At 35.6% G+C, this 17,688-nt stretch overlaps 1 protein-coding gene across 50 annotated transcripts in view; it reads right to left on the minus strand.

Annotated features, from left to right (window-relative positions):
* The window catches only part of LOC139145784 (RNA-binding protein Musashi homolog 2-like), a 118,588-nt gene that overhangs the window by 12,174 nt on the left and 88,726 nt on the right, over positions 1–17,688 (minus strand). The window contains exons 9-15 of one of the 50 annotated variants that reach the window (XM_070717090.1): positions 12,432–12,525; positions 10,282–10,365; positions 5,753–5,854; positions 4,033–4,251; positions 3,071–3,273; positions 1,149–1,190; positions 362–430 (exon numbers count right to left, since the gene is read on the minus strand). In XM_070717090.1, the coding sequence (XP_070573191.1) occupies positions 389–430; positions 1,149–1,190; positions 3,071–3,273; positions 4,033–4,251; positions 5,753–5,854; positions 10,282–10,365; positions 12,432–12,525 (786 nt within the window). In that variant the 3' untranslated portion in view covers positions 362–388. Of the gene's footprint in view, positions 1–361; positions 431–1,148; positions 1,191–3,070; positions 3,274–3,706; positions 3,760–4,032; positions 4,252–5,752; positions 5,855–10,281; positions 10,369–12,431; positions 12,526–17,688 lie in introns of all 50 variants that reach the window. The other 49 variants (XM_070717088.1, XM_070717110.1, XM_070717132.1 and 46 more) reach the window with 49 other exon arrangements.

The raw sequence follows: 17,688 nt of genomic DNA on the forward strand, positions 1-17,688 counted from the left end.
TCAAATTTAAAGATGGCATTGCCAAGGGAAGTCATAATTAACTCAAAACACAGTTTAGGGGTTAATTGGAAAGCTGGTCTCAAATGAAATGGATGTTTTGCATTGTGACCACTGTGTTTAGTACACACATCTTGCACATGAAGACACACGGATTTGCAATTTTCTGTAATTTGTTAGTTGATGATTTGTCATATTCACACACTGTTAAATAGACACTCACATTATACTCAGTGTTTCTAGGGCCACAAAACTTCTAGGTTTGTGAGCAGAGTGGAATAATTGTGTAAACCACATACTGAAAGTCATGAATTATGTGCAGTTCCTATATTTCAGAGACTGTTGTTAGAAGTTGATTCTGTACCTCTTTTAGCTTAGGTTGCCAAGCAGCTCAAGGGTAGCCATTTTGAAAAGTCGACGCAATCAGGGGGCCCTAAAATGGGTACAGGGTGAGGGGTAAAAGCGCATTGTCAGCACACATTTACTTTCAACTACATAAGCACTCAATAAACACTGCCAAAGTGCACGTTACAAAACTAACCCAATACCTGACAACATTTAACCCAGCACAAATTGCTATAACATTTCAGCTATGAGGGCTGGCCTGTGCTTGATAGCAACATCAGGTTAGCAGGAGCATTTCAAATATATCAAACAGAGAGATCATGGCACACAGAATGAAATTTTCATGTGGATGTTTCTTCAGATATTCCGGTGATTGGTGTCCAAAGTTTATCAATGAGATGCTTGGATGTTGACAATGTTGTAAGAGTGACCAGCATGAATAGATCATATCTACAAACGCATTCATTAAATTGATTTAGTGATAGTGAAATATGAGGAAAACATTATTTCTATAACACAGAATGCATCTTCAATTACACACTACATCATAAACAATGGCAGCTAGTGAACAGCTATACTTGATAGCATATGCAGTATTATTACTCTTTGGATTGGTGTATATGTTGGAGTTTTAGTGGGATACTCCCAATAGATATCAATCTCCAATCTAGACACATTAATGATTCTGAGTGAAAAAAAGAGAGTATTGTATTCCACAGGGGATGGAATTTGAATTTCTACCACTAATCAGCTAATGCTAAGTCTAAATACTACTGCTATCTAGCATCAGTTACAACTGGACCCACCTTAAGTATGTCTGGGTGGTAGCAGAGGAGGCTAGATGCAGGCTGGATGGATGTCAGAGAACAAATGCGTTCCATCAACAAAAACATACATAATCCATACAAAAATAAAACCTCAACAATATGCAATATTCTACTTTTGTATTTCCTATCTATCTTTACCGTAACTATTTTACTGGAAAAAGGATAGATCAACAAAGACACCCCAAAATATTGAATTTCCTCTAATCTTTCACGAAGAGCTTCTCTACATGGTTCAAAGAGGTTTGACCTAACATTCTACACATCTTGTCAGTTTCTTTTGGATTTGGAGTGTTAGAAATGTGCAAAGCACAGGCACAGCCCTCAATCACATTAGGTGCAATACATGCTACTTCAAATCAAGGACACATTAAAAGCTTGCCTACACACTATCAATACAAACAATTCAAACAAAAAGTTACCTTCTAAATTACATGAAGTGACGAAGGTGAATTTGGGGCATGAGCAAAGAAAAGAAAGAACAAGCTTTGTTTTAGTGACATTTGTTAAAGCACTGGGTTTCATTTTGAGTAAGGAATTCCAAGCCCTTTAAAAGGTACATCAGGAAAGCAAACTAGAATAACTAGATTTTTTCTCTTACAAATGCAAAGTACTTGGGAGTATTCTAAAAGAGTTAAATATATCTTCATGCATTAATAAGATATGGTAGCAAACTATCAACTTTAAAAAGGAATTTATTGATATGCATGAAGCCTGTTCTCATGATGGCAAATGAAATGAGAATTGTGTCCTCCCATCCCTCATTCTATTGCTTTTCATAACATACCTGTGATCCCAGCTATCACTTTCCTTGTAGCAAAGGTCAGTTTAATATGTCCATTTTTATCAGTACACAGCATGTGTGTTTCATTTATTCCCAGATAGAGAGAGCAATCATTTGTAACAAATTGTTTGATTGGTCAAAGGTTATGTTACTGTAGCCAGAAGCAAACCCTTCAATGGTACTTGTCAGATTTCGTATTACTTTTGCTTGATTTTCTCAACATTTATACATAAAAAATTGGACGAGCTATATGGATACCGGACAAATTTGCAAACTATCAGGTCATGGTATTGTGCGTAAACTATGTTTTCTGTACAAAGGACTTTCAAATGCTTCTTTCCTCCTTAATTAAATGGATAAAGAATCAATGAGGTCACATTAAAATGTATTTCAATTTGACAAAATGGGGCAATATCATTTTGAGTTAACATTTACATGTTGAAAAATACTTAACATGCTTCTGGCTAAATACACACCTTGAGATACAAGTCTGAACTAGGGTGCCATCATAAGTATTTGGTCATGGATTCTCTAGGCTGTGCATGACACAATACTTCCCGGAATTGTGAATAGGCAAATGGATATTCCAACTTTCATTTGTGTAATTATTCTTAGTACTTCCATCAAAACAGGTTTCTTTTAGGACAGAAAATCTATGTCTTGTTTTAAGCAGAAATTGAAAAGCATGTGTAATGTGCAAATCAGTTAAATCATGGTAAGAATGAGAAATCTATTATTAATTTGGGCATAATTGTAATCAATAGTTAGTGACAATGAAGTTGATGATTTGAATGCTTTTACAGTTATCCATTTGCCATGCAGTGGTTATTAGAGAGAAAGAAGTGCACACCACACAGTTCAAAATTATCAGGATTAAAATGAAGAAATTTTATTGACATTTAAAAACCATGATTTTACACAGAATGATTCGATTACAATAAGTTCTGAGAAACAAACAGGTGGATGACAATGTATTTGCAAAGAGTAAACTTTTTTGATACAAAAATTTGTCAGATTAGTTTGAGAGGGGTAGTGTGTGTCAATGACAGCCTGGAGATTTGCAATGTGACCACTCAGGCTCCTATCACGATCAGTAAGCAACCACGTAGGAACCACCTACCGAGCTGATGGTTGGGACTGTGGGTCCAAAACCAGACGGTTGTGGGCTGGCAGCCTGCAAGTAGCCTCCTGCGCTCTCGCCCTGACTGCCTGAATAGATGTCAATGGGTCCAGGACTGGTGCTATTAGCAGAATGATGGTAGGCCCTGTTACTGGCTGGTGAAGCCGGTGGTCCAAATGCTTGATGAGCATAGCTGTTCACAACTGTAATAATGTATAAATTAAAAATGAAGTTGGAAGTTTTGTTAAATACTTAAATTAACTTTCATTTTTTTTAATGTAGTATGTGGTGATATTATTTCAATAATTATCTACCTATTGCTCAGCATACTCTGCAGGGTTAGCATATCATTCCACTAAAACTTTGCTGAAAATTTTACTCATTCGGTCTTTGTCAAATTTTAATCAAAATTGATACTTTTATGTGTGTAAATATACATATACAAGTATTACATATGTATCACATACACAACATCTACATAGGCATACAAACATAGGACACAAATACTATTTGAAGGAAAACACCATGATTTTTCTTATATTGTTTCTTCAAATTGTTTTCACAGCAAAGCCTTAGTGGTGCAGACTACAGGGCTGTTATTGACTTCTGTGACATGCAAGACATGCATCTCCTTACCTCCTTCTGAAACTGGGTGACATCTGAAGACTTAATGTGCAACCAAAGAGCTCCTACATTGGAATACAAGTTGGGTTTCTCAACAATACTTTACAGAAGAGAATAATTTGAGGATATCTACAATGGAATCAATTCCTCTTACATAAAAGGTAATTTAACTCTGTACATAAATTTGTAGCTGACAAATCAGCCCCTGACACATTTGCTGGCTAACTGGTTCTGTCTGACACATAAATGGACACATATTTTGGAAGAGAACCTCTCTGACCTGCAAGATTCTATTTCATTCTTAATTTGGTTGAAGAAAAGGAATATAATATACCAACCTTGATGTGTATAGTCCCTACCATACTCATGCTGGTGCATGGCACTCCCTGCGTCAGACCTATGCACTGCACGTGGTGCAACAGCCCCTGCTGGAGGAGCTGGACCTGCAGTGCCATAATCAGCGTAGGAGAAGGGAGGTGCACCAGGAGTACGACGATCACCCACTGGTGGGGCGGCTATAGGCGCAGGCCCAGGCATGTAGCCATAACCAGGGAAGCCTAGGAAATAGGGAGATGCTTGTTGGTAGACATAAAGCATGCAATATCTAGCAAAATGTTAATGTCACACTTACTCTACACTGTCACACCATCAACTTCTCCCTTCGTAACGCAGTACATTACTTATTATTGAAACATGTAATGCCACTGTTTTTACATTATCTTTGAATCAAGAGTAAGACATCAGATGACTGCCAACTTATGCATTGATGTCATCAAGGAGATAATGTTAACAATGGCATTAAAGTTCATCTCTGTCAACATGAAGCTATGGGTAGTATTATGGGCCCCAAAACAAATCTGCCCAAAGTCAGTAGAATGTTTAAATGTTTAGAGATCTGAGAGGAATGGGAAGAGAATGCTGTAAGATTTGACCTGCTCTGCCCTTTTATTTGACTCCATGAAGGCCTATGTAAGGTTCCCTGGTTAGGCCTTGATAGGTGCACTCCAAACATATTAACTGTTACCACTACACTACTGTACTTACGTGTCTTTAATCTTTTAATCTCTCATTCCTTTCCCAAGTACAATAGATTGAACCCACTTCAATTTGGCAATGGGATCAAACCACTGTAATGGGGGAAAGCAGGACTGAGAGATGACTTCAAACTGTGGCCCATCAACTGCAATTGTCTTTACTCTATGTAATTGGTTATTCTAGACACACATTCCATAATTTAATCTACTTTTGTCTCTACAAACATGCAAAACTCTTGAGAAATGGTATTTGAAATTAAATGTTACTTAATAGCTAGTTAGGATTTGTCAAGTTAGTTGCTGGAATTATCAAGCTATGAAGCAGTGAAGTGTGCATGCAGCATTTGTAGTTTTGTGTCAGAAGTCATGTATTTCACAATCAATTTTCATGTTTTCCCATGAAATTTCAACTCAACTCAACTTAGTCATTTTGTTAGAAAGCCCTTATCATCCACAGATATTTTTCATGGGATGGGAAACTTTGAGATGAGAATCATCCTAATGCAAGCAAAATATTACTTAAATTACTTGTATTAATGTTTCAGGACTGAGAGAACACTTGCATATTCTACAAACTTCACCTGTTATTTACACCAATTATACATACAGAACTGTTTGACTAATCTAGTTAAACCCTGTCATGTACAGCACACAAGGAAAATAAAAACCAAAACACCAATTACAAAATACCAAAGAAATACAGAGAGGATATCTGGAGACCAGGATGAAGCTCAGGCACAGCACCAGAATGTTTTGGACTTTGATGAGACGATATGAACGTGCATTCCCTTGTTTGATATCACAGTGCAGGCTAATTTTACAGGGTAAATTAGCAGTTACAAGGCGTGCAACCAAAAAGTTTGTACAGTTGTTCCTTTCTTTGTTTTCTAAATGATTAGGGAACAGAGGCAATGATTGACTAATATGGCAGGTGTGTGATGGAACTTCACTGCAGGAGCCACACAGGTGTTAAAAGCAGCACACTTCAGACTGCATTAGGTTTTAGGTTTTGTTGAAACTGTACCTGGTGCACCAGGGCCATATCCCACATAGCCTCCTCTGGGTCGACCTCCACGGCCGTGTGTGCTACGCCCAGCACCTGAGTATGCTGCAGTAACTCCAAATCCTGGTTCAACAGGCAAATGGCATCATTAAATATGCAATTTTATAACTTTACGAGTCTATTAGAACATGTTCTATCTGTGTAGAATAACTTCGTTTTCAATTCCTAAATACAATTGGTATGACAAGAACTAGTAAGCTACAGATCATACTGAAGGAAAATGGCATGCAGTGTATGGGATAGATATCAAGACAACTGGATTATTCACAACATATCAGAGTAAAGGCACACCTAACAAACAAAGTGTAAGGCTGTACATCTATATACAAAATAAATACATGTATTGTAATTAGATTATCACTGACAAGACACAGTGATGCAACATTTCCCTACTGTAAATTGAAAATTAATTAATTTTTGTCTAAATATCTCATCCATTAGAAAACTTTATTAGTTTGTAGCACTGTTTGATTGCTGCGTTAATAAGGTTTAGCAAATTTTCAGAAAGATCCATCAGCAATATTAGAAAACGTATCTATACTTGATAAAATGCACACTTCACTGCAATCTAAAGAGATCAGATTTGTACAACACTCATTTCAATTACTAATTGTTATGACAAAGTATTTTTAACTGATTGCATGAATGTTCAGCCAGTTCTAAAATTTTACAACTCTTTTTCTTTATTTATTTACATGTGTGTCTATTTTTTGCCACAGCTGAGCATCAAATCAGCTATGAAGCTTTCAATCCTGTTATTAAAATTGTTATGACATAACAGTAGGTGGTAATACGTCTTTATTGAAGTGCTGGAGCAACCATTTAAAAGCAGGGCAGTCTTGACATACTCTTATCAGCACCCTCCACCCATTCATACATCATTTCTTACACTTTCAAAGTATGTACACAAAAAACATGTAAACAAAAAAACATGTCAACAATCTTATACATCGTCATTTGATTTGTCTATTTGGCTTTAACAATCAAGGAACAGAACAACAACTTGTTACTACGGCAAATTTTTACGACATGTATCATGGAAGAGAGGCTTGCCAAGAAAGTATTATTATGAAATTGCTGTGTGACAAACATAATTTGTCAAAGACAGACTCATGTAAATGAGCATGGATAAAGCAAATGTTGTGCTATTATCAATGATATTATTATTTATGAAGAATTGCATTATCATGCACATGCAGCAACAAAAGCGCTATTCATTCCAATATTACAAACAGAGAAAGTGACCAAAACATTTGATTGCAAAACAGCTTTACATGTAAACCTTGTTGGTAACTGAGCCAGTTTGTTGACTACATAACGGTTAAATTCAAACAACTATGGCTGATATTCCGAGATCATGAGTATGAATGATTGTTGTCTAAAATGTAACAGTTCTGAAGCAAAAATAATTCTAAATGAGAATCTGGCATTGATCACTCCCAAACAAATTTCAAATATTCTTGGAAGACCTATTTCCACATCACAATTGATCAAAAATGTTGCACTTGCTGATGACATGTTGATGCATGTTCATGACCTAAGTTCTGTTGGTGGAAAAAGATTTTTCATACAAATATCAGTTTAATCAAATAACAAAGCTTTCAAATTTATTTTCCTTTTGAGATCAAACTAATAGAGCATAAAAGTGAATCTGAAAAATATCTTAATATTTATCATTTGATGTGCTGCATAGTTTTGTTTGAAAACTATAAAGACTGTCTGGCTTTTAAGGCAGTCATGCTAGGGAGATGAAGTCAACATCTTGACATTTACCAGAATACTTACAGCCTGTCTTTACATTATGAAAATGTTTTACAAATTTTTTACCTCTTTTAAAATTTCCAATGTCATACTTCTCAATGGTGTGGCCATGTAGACTGCTGTGTACATGTCCAGCTGACAATTAGCATGTGCATATTTGCATTATTTTAATTTCAAGAATAAAAATCTGCTGGTATTGACAAAACTATACAATCATAGCATCAGAATATATGGTACCCTGTAAGCCAATCATGAACAAAACACATGGACACTCTGTGTCATATACATGTAATATGCCCAGCTTGGACATTGCACATGTTACACAACATTTGTATCCATTCATTCTGGACTAATGGAGTACACATTATCCTTTTTGCTGGGAATTATGGAAGATGGTGAACTATATTTCCAACCTGACCTCAATTAGTGAATTAAAAGACTACGCTGTTAGCAAGATTTACTAAAATAAAGTTTACATTGGCTTGAAATAATATTTTGAGGTAATTTTAAAATGTCCTGATCTACAAGTTGTTAAAAGGAATCATTAGAATTACAGAATATTTTGCTGAAAATCAGTAGCAAGTTGAAAATGCCATTTAATTGATACTAGAGATAATAGAAGAAACATTACCATTGTATTAGAAAGTAGAAAATGACAAACCCCTTCCGTGAGTAATAAATATTTTTTAACATAAAGAAATCTTCCCAAAAGCCATTAAATTTAGACGATAATGTAAAATGTCATTGAGAAATGAAAAACAAGTATGGAATGACATGACGATTAGACTGTTTCACTATGTTTGTATTGTTTACATGTAAACAATAAAAGACCTTGCAAAACAAAATTAATCATTCTCCTTCATAAACAAACAAAGAATTCAAATTCTCTGTACGTACATACAGGCACACAAACCAGACAGTATCATTGCTACCGTTAAATACTTGTGAACACACACATTCAAGGGTGCAAAATGAAATTGGCTATCAGAGTTGAAATTTTGATGTTGTAATGAAGGAATGGTAGTTTACAAATCAGATGATTGAAAACTTTCCTTGTATTAAAAAACAATGCCGTGAATTAAAAACCCTGAAATCATGTACTTTACATGAAATTTTACATGAATTGTGTTATAAACATGGGGAATGTAGACTTTCTTTCATTTTCATGTTTCTTGCAATTTTAATGCAAATACACATGACCTTAATTCAATATTTGATATTGCGACCATGAATAAGGTAGTATAAGTATTACCAGTCTCTTCAAACACACAATACATGAAGGTGAATTTCCCTTTTTATGTTTCAACGTACCAATAATATTGCAACCTGGTAAACCTTCAACTGGACAACGTCCCCGGCCTACTCTCATGCAAATGTTATGACCTATGCAAATAAGATGACCCAGGCCTATCCTCAATACAAATACATGTACAAAGTATACAAGATGACCCGGGCCTATCCTCAATACAAATACATGTAAAATCTATGGAAGATGACCCAGGCCTATCAAGAATACAAATACAGGTGCAAACTATTGAAGATGACTCAGGCCTATCCTCAATACAAATGCCGTACATGTAAAACTATTAAAGCTGATCCAGGCCTATCAACAATACAAATACAGATATCCACTGAGGAAGATGATCCAGGCCTATACAGAATACAGGTACAGACTATTTGTATTGATGATAGACCTAGGTCATCTTCCATAATGTATACATATAGTATTCTAGACAGGCCTGAGTCATCTTCCACTGCATGTACATGCATTGTTGATAGGCCTGGGTCATTTCCACAGCGTGTACATGTATTTGTATTGAGGATAGGCCTGGGTCATCTTCAATACTGTGTACCTGTATTTGTATTGAGGAGGCCTGGGTCATCTTCCATACTCTACATGTATTTGTATTGTAGATAGGCATGGGTCATCATCCATAGTTTAAACATATATTTGTATTAAGGATAGGCCTGAGTCATCTTCCATATTGTGCATATATTTTTACTATGGATACGCTTAGGTCATCTCTATAGTGTGTAAATGTATTTGTGGATAGGCTGGGGTCACCTTCTGCCATGATATGTGTACATATACTGGATAGGCGTGAGTCATCTTATCTACATAGGTCATGACATTTGCATGAAGATATGCCTGGGTTGTTGTCCAGTTAAAGGTTTACTGCACTGCAATAATATTAGTATGTCTGCCTGTTTGTCTGTCGTATCTTTTCTCTAACCAGATGAAGGAATTGATGTCTGTTAGATACATTGTTCAGACTATGTACCAGGGATTGAATTGAAGTCATGTAAAATATACACAGTATAGCCATAATATTACAACATCACTTTATACTTAGCATTTGTTATACACACACTCATGTCTTTTTGATGCATTCTGAACCCTACCACATACACATAATCTTGGTCATCTCATACACATACACAACATCTACATTGGAAGCATTTCATTGTATTTCATCTTGCAATATTCATTTGGTCACTACAGACAACCCTAATCATTCTTTGCAAAGTGTTTTGCTCACTATACAGATCTTGAAATGTTAGAGATTTCACCATTCTGGATGAACAATAATCAGTACTGCCATCAACTTCACTCTATTGTAAAACCACTGTGTCTGTTGTGACATTCATTACAACGTTAATTGCTATAGCTGGGCTACAGCATGTTTTATCAGAAACACACTTTGTGATTGTCTGCTATTGAAACTTACCTGGGAATGGATATGCAAAACCAGGCGCATAGCTGGGATATCCACGACCATAGGCTGCAAAATTTGGTGGATAAACTGCAAAGTCTGCTAAAAAAACATACAAATGGTTTATGTAAGCAAACAAGCCATGCGCTGCCTTCTGTTAATCCATGGATCTATATGTTGGATATATGTTTTCTATAGCTTTAACTTTAAAGGCAGAGGACAGGTACGGTAGACCCTTTATCTGCATGGGAATTCAGTGTATGATGGAAGACCCTTTATCTGCATGGGAATTCAGTGTATGATGGAAGACCCTTTATCTGCATGGGAATTCAAAGTATGATAACTGTAGAGATGTCATCATGGTAAAGAGCATACATGCCTAACAGAATGTACAGAGATCTAGTTATGTACAACCTAAGCAAAACTGATGTGTTCACAAAGTTTCAATGAGCATCAGTTGATTACGCATGGAAAAGGGTCAGCATAAAATGCTGTCGATTGAAAGCATAACAGCTAAAAGTGGATATTGGTGTACTGGTATGATTGCAATGTCCAATGCAATACACTGTGTGGAAATGTGTGCCCTCTAACTCATTGATTTCTGAACTCTTTGACTCAATTTAGGCAAGTGAGAACTTCTATAAATCATACATCATGTATTCCATACTGTTTATAGATACAGCTTCATGTTATAGAGGTTTGTCTATCTGATTTTCTGTCTATGCAAGTGTGTGTCCGTCTCTCATTTAGTGCCACTTTTTAAGAATTTCATCACAATGAAAATTTTGGAATCATGTTCTTGTTGATAACAAGTAAAACCAATAAGCTTTTAAAAGTTGAATGTAATTTGCATTGTGAAGTCTCATTTGCACAAGTGGAGATTTTACTAAAATCTGTTCATATCTAAAGTTATAACACATGACAGGAAAGAAGCATACTGATGCAACAGATTGATTCATATATTTCTGGTTGAGAAGTGTTGGGATGGGTATGTTTATTGGTAAAAGAACAAACCTGTTTCAGTCGGTATAGCTACATCATCTGTTTGAATTATTGTTTGCCTATCAATTCCTTCTTTCTCCAATTTTTCTGCCTGTTGTGAAGGCACAGTTGCAAATGAGATTCAACATTAACCATTAAAGAAACAAGATAGATTGCTAACCAAGAAAAGTTCAAAGTACACTGAATAAATTCCTCTCCAAATGAGCAAGCATGGACAGGGCAAATTCAGTTTGGTTTGTAAAGTACTAGTTGAAAGCTGGGTGCTTTGAGGGAAAAAACATCTTTAAAGTTGAGGTGATGAAACATGATCGAAGTAATCAGCTGGTTTTGAGATACCAGTAAACTAAGTCAAAAATAAACCGGTTCAAAATGATGACCTTGATGAGACACAAACTTCTATTCCAGGCTTTCAGTGTATCATTAATGCGCTGACCTCTACTTATGATTTTTATTTGTTATTTCATTCCTGATCAAGTCCAGCGCTGTGTTATTCAATTGTAAATCTAGTGTGACTCATGTATTGAAAGGACACCTCTGATAACCCTTGTAACAAATTCCTATATGCACTATCAGTAAGCTCTTTCTCAGTTTGCCTTTAATAGTGAGTTATACAACAATAATTTGCATAACCACACATTTGCATTGCCTTCTATGGACATAGATTCATTTGCTACAAGTCCTCTGCCTTTAAAATAATAATTATCTGTTGAACAAAAGTATGATGAACTCTGATGGCCAAGGCCTTGTCACATACAAAGTACGATAAATAATAAAGCTGTCAATTCAACAAATGCACCAACAACCATTCTACAGCCTTGTTATTGCATTGCATTAGACATGTTCAATAAATTGTATGGTTGCATGACTTTGTTTTCACCGCCCATTTTGTAAACGTTGTTATGCCTACACCTGTCAACATACTCTTGTGTATGGTATTTGAAACATCAGTTTGAGTAGTTTCTTTTTAGAACTTGTTATCAGAGAATTTGTGAGAGTTGTTTTGGTTTTTGAAATGTTTGAGAATAAGAAGATTTGGTTAAAGATTTCATTGAGAAGTTGACATGTGTATTGGAGTAGATATATGGAACACTTTGACTTCTACATAGCTAATGACAGAATACTGTCACTATACTATATAAAAGATTAAAGGGGATATACGGTACCATACATCCCGTAGGCTCCCCTCATAGCTGCCCTACCACGTGCAATTGCTCCCTGGAACATAACCTCCTTGGGCTGGGCTTTCTTGCATTCAACCTTAAATGTAACAATAGAGAAATACTGATTAGTTGCATGGAAGCACAATGTAGAAGATATTAATAGACATCTCCTTTAGTTTCCATTCATAACAATAAAATTGACGTAAACCTGAATAGTAATTATTACATATGTACCACAGATTACCAATTTGTTGGCAGTGAAATAAAGTTGGTATTTTCACAGACAGAGATAATGTACTTCCTCTATATTTTTTGCATTTTCTAAAAAATAGGGCCAAAGTCCCTGAAGCTACTACAGACAAGGATACAAAATTAAGTATTTCCTGACTGTATGAAATTATCTCACTAAGGTCATCCTAGGGACCTGTAAACCAAATATTAAAGCTGTCTGACCAGCGGTTTTGAAAAAGAAGCGACCAAACAGTTGACAGAGCTCTGCTGTGTTATGTAGAGAATAACTTTTTGTGACACATGTATTGATGAAGAAGGTGGATATCTTTGATAGCTCATTTCAGGATGGTCTGACCAAAAATGGCAAAATTGGCTGCAAAAATACAAAATTGACGATTTCATCATAATTTCAATATATTACATTAAGATAAAGCCTTGGAACCTGTATACCAAATATCAAAGCTATCAGATGAGTAACTTTTGAGAAACAAATATTTTGACCAAAAATGGCAAAAATTGACCCAAAAATACAAAAATTGAAGATTTCATCAAATTTCAATATATCACACTAAGACAACTCCTAGGAACCTGTATACCAAATATCAAAGGCATCAGACAAGTAGTTTTTGAGAAACACATTTTTTGACCAAAAATGGCAAAAATTGCACCAAAAATACAAAATTACAGATTTCAATGTATTCAATATATCATATTTAGTTTATCTGTAGGAACCTGTATACCGAATATCAAAGCTGTCAGACAAGCGGTTTTGATGAACTAAAGTTTTGACCAAAAATGACAAAAAAATTCCTTAAAAATACAGATTTGCATATTTCATCACAATTTGAACAAATGTAAGTTAGGTTATCCCCAGGGACCTGTATACCAAATAACAAAGCTGTCTGACCAGCGGTTATGAAAAAGAAGATTTTTTACCAAAAACGCCTTTTTTGATGCTAATTTGCATATTTTCAACAATATCAAAAAATTTAAAAAACAAGTCATTGACAATGACATAGTCCCCACTTGTAAAGGAATATTAATCTTGATGGGGCAGGGAAATGTGGTCATTGAGAAGTATCACTGGAGTGTATATGTTGAGATCTATGGGCACATAGGTTTATGTCGTTGTTCCCAATTTGAAACACATGAGGCATGTCTAAGTTATGGTTCTAAATCGGGAAAAAAGATCAGACCTCTAGCAGTATTGGCCAGCCAAGAAATACATATGCGCATAATAAATGAGGTACAAGATGTGACATCTTAAGGTCTAATATCCTATCAAAATTGGAGGTTATAGAACTTGTGGTTACTGAATTATGCATATATATGTATAATCAAGGTCAAATGTCATCGAGGTCATGTGACATTCTGGAAAAAAAAATTTTATTGGTAATTAATCCCTATATGCCAAAAATCAGACCTCTAGCTCTATTCGCTTGCCATTAATTAGATATGTGCATAATTAATGAAGTAAAGCGTGTGTTATCATAAGGTCTTTCATCCTACTAAATATAAAGGACATAGCACTTGTGGTTACTTATTTATTGACATAAACGTATATTTTAGGTAAAAGGTCATCGAGGTCACATGACATTTGGTCAAAAAATTTCTATCCTATAGTTATCCCTATATACCAAAAATCAGAAATCCAGCTCTATTGGCTTGCTCAGAATTAGATATGTGCATAATTAATGAGGTACAGTATGTGGTGTCATAAGGTCTTCCATCATACCAAATATGAAGGGTGTACCACTTGTGGTTACTTATTTATTGACATAAACGTATATTTTAGGTAAAAGGTCATCGAGGTCACATGACATTTGGTCAAAAAATTTCTACCCTATAGTTATCCCTATATACCAAAAATCAGAAATCCAGCTCTATAGGCTTGCTCAGAATTAGATATGTGCATAATTAATGAGGTACAGTATGTGGTGTCATAAGGTCTTCCATCATACCAAATATGAAGGGTGTACCACTTGTGGTTACTTATTTATTGACATAAACGTATATTTTAGGTAAAAGGTCATTGAGGTCACATGACATTTGGTCAAAAAATTTCTATCCTATAGTTATCCCTATATACCAAAAATCAGAAATCCACCTCTATTGGCTTGCTCAGAATTAGATATGTGCATAATTAATGAGATACAGTATGTGGTGTCATAAGGTCTTCCATCATACCAATATGAAGGGTGTACCACTTGTGGTTACTGAGTTATGGACAAATATGTATATTTGAGGTCAAAGGTCTCCGAGGTCATGTGACATTTTGTCAAAAAAAATGTATGGCTAAGTTATTCCTATATACCAAAACTCAGACCTCTAGCTCTACTGGTTCGCTCAAAATTAGATATGTGCATAATTAATGAGGTAAAATATGTGGTGTCATAAGGTGTCCCATCATACCATATATGGTGTAGCACTTGTAGTTACTGAGTTATGGACAAATATGTATATTTGAGGTCAAAGGTCACCGAGGTCATGTGACATTTTGTCAAATAAATTGTATTGCTAAGTTATGCCTATATACCAAAAATCAGACATCCAGCTCTATTGGCTTGCTCAAAATTAGATATGCACATAATTAATGAGGTACAATATGTGGTGTCATAAGGTGTCCCTTCATACCATATATGAAGGGTGTAGCACTTGTGGTTACTGAGTTATGGACAAATATGTATATTTGAGGTCAAAGGTCCTAAGTCACGTGACATTTTGTCAAAAAAATTGTATTGCTAAGTTATCCCTATATACCAAAAACCAGACCTCTAGCTCTATTGGCTCGATCAAAATTAGATATGCACATAATTAATGAGTACAATATGTGGCGTCATAAGGTGTCCCATCATACCATATATGAAGGGTGTAGCACTTGTGGTTACTGAGTTATGGACAAATATGTATATTTGAGGTCAAAGGTCACCAAGGTCATGTGACATTTTGTCTAAATATCTGATATATCTGCGTGAACGGAGGGACATGACCCAATCTATAAGGCCCCTGGACTTCATCTGTGGGGACTAAAAACTGTGTCACTGAATCCTTTTTGCAATATGAATACGATGAGAAACTAAATTTTTATTTTACTTGGCCTTATACATTGGATTCTATGGACAGCTTACTTATACATGGTAGTCTATGGTGGTGTAAACTAAAAAGTCCTCTAACACGGCCAAATTTGATCGCATTGCGAAACAAATCGACGTGCATCTGTATGGGGTAGGGTACTATCCTTGTGCAAAGTTTGAAAGAAATTGACCAGGGCATGTCTGAGATATCTGCGTGAACGGACGGACGCACGCACGCACGCACGCAGGCACGGACATGACCAATCCTATAAGTCCCCCCGGACGGTGTCCGTGGGGACTAAAAAAGTTTCTCAAAATCATATTTTTCATCTACACAACAAATATCAAACTAGTAAGTACTGCGGTTCTCAAGATATTTGAGTGGACAAACGCCTCACAAACGGACATACATACATACATACATACATACATACATACATACAGACTGACGACGGATGCCGGATGGATACCCATCCCAATAGCTTCTATAGACTATAGTCTACAGTAGCTAAAACTTGTGACACTTTTCTAAGTATTTTAGCTTTTGATTGAGCTAATTATCACTGCTTTTAAATATTTTACTAATTGCTTGCTTTCAGCAAATTATTTCACAGGTTTTATCAACTTCAATGCATTTCAGAAACAGGTCACGTGCCATTAAATAATGTTTACATAGAAAACCGTGGATAAGAAATTATTTCACGCTAAATTATGCAAATTAGTTATTATCCCGTACTACTTTCTATTGGTAAATATTGTCGCCGGCTCCTGAACAACAATAAATACTGAAGCCGATTGTATATCTGTAGAAGAAAATAATTATTACGATTGGCAGAACTGTATTCATTTCGAACATTTGGAATCAGAATTTTATTATCGAAGTGAAACTAATATCTCAGCACGGACGGAGCAAAATACTGTGACTACGATGGAAGCGGTGTACAAGCGAAGCTTTAAGCGGTTGATTCCTCTTCCAATGATGAGATGAACTTTACACACTGTTTTTCAACTAAAATTGCATGTACAAAGCTGTGGTAGAATGGCTTTGCTAATGCTTGCAAGGCAATTTTGATACACACTACCAAGTCAATTGAAGCGGGTCATTAAACCAAATCACAGAAAATGTGTTTTCATTCCCTAGAGAGTGACCCCATTTACTATGAGTCAAAAGAACATAATTTCTGGCTAAGTTGGCAGAGGAGTTAATTTCCTTATTAGGTCAACACATGAGATAGCAAGCAAGAGCATCAAGAGGAATAAATATAGGTAAAGTGTCAGAATAAAACTGAATGAATAAGATTGCCTTCAACTTCAAAGAGCTAGTAGAATAGAATGTCTTGTCACTTGTTCATTAGTACATATTTAAATGTTTATCTCACCCAATTCTCTGTAAAAATGTAAACATTCAGTATTGATAACAATGAATTTGGTGCAAACTATGGTGGTATCAGGGAATGTACTTCAAAACAGAAAAGAAACCGATTATGAATCATATGACAATATAACTTGGTTTTTCTAACCTCGATAAAAAGTACATAGTCCATCCTTGACAGTTAGTACAGAGAGCGGTAATACACAGATTACAAAGAAATCAGGGTGCACCTTTGGAACACGTGGCTCAATTTTTCAATTGGAATAAAACAAAACAATTTTCATTGGGCCCTTTCTCAGCGTTGTGAAGGAAGTAGACCCCCTAGGAATATGTTGCTTTGTGAAAGTCTTCAGTTTGGGCCAGCCCGGCCATAATCAATTTCCTTTGCTAAGACTTAGTTTATGTTGGAAAGCTGTGCTCCAAACAGAGAGTAATTGGCAAACTTCTATGACTTTCCACAAATCTTCCTTTGTGTCTGTTCATAAACCTGATCTGTATGCACATAATGCATCCCCTTGAGGTAGTCATGGTAACTTGACATGGATATCTCAATTATGGAAATCTCTACAAATTTATCAAATTC

The sequence above is a fragment of the Ptychodera flava genome, chromosome 12 (assembly GCF_041260155.1).
Source record: "Ptychodera flava strain L36383 chromosome 12, AS_Pfla_20210202, whole genome shotgun sequence".
In the NCBI taxonomy this organism is placed as follows: domain Eukaryota; kingdom Metazoa; phylum Hemichordata; class Enteropneusta; family Ptychoderidae; genus Ptychodera; species Ptychodera flava.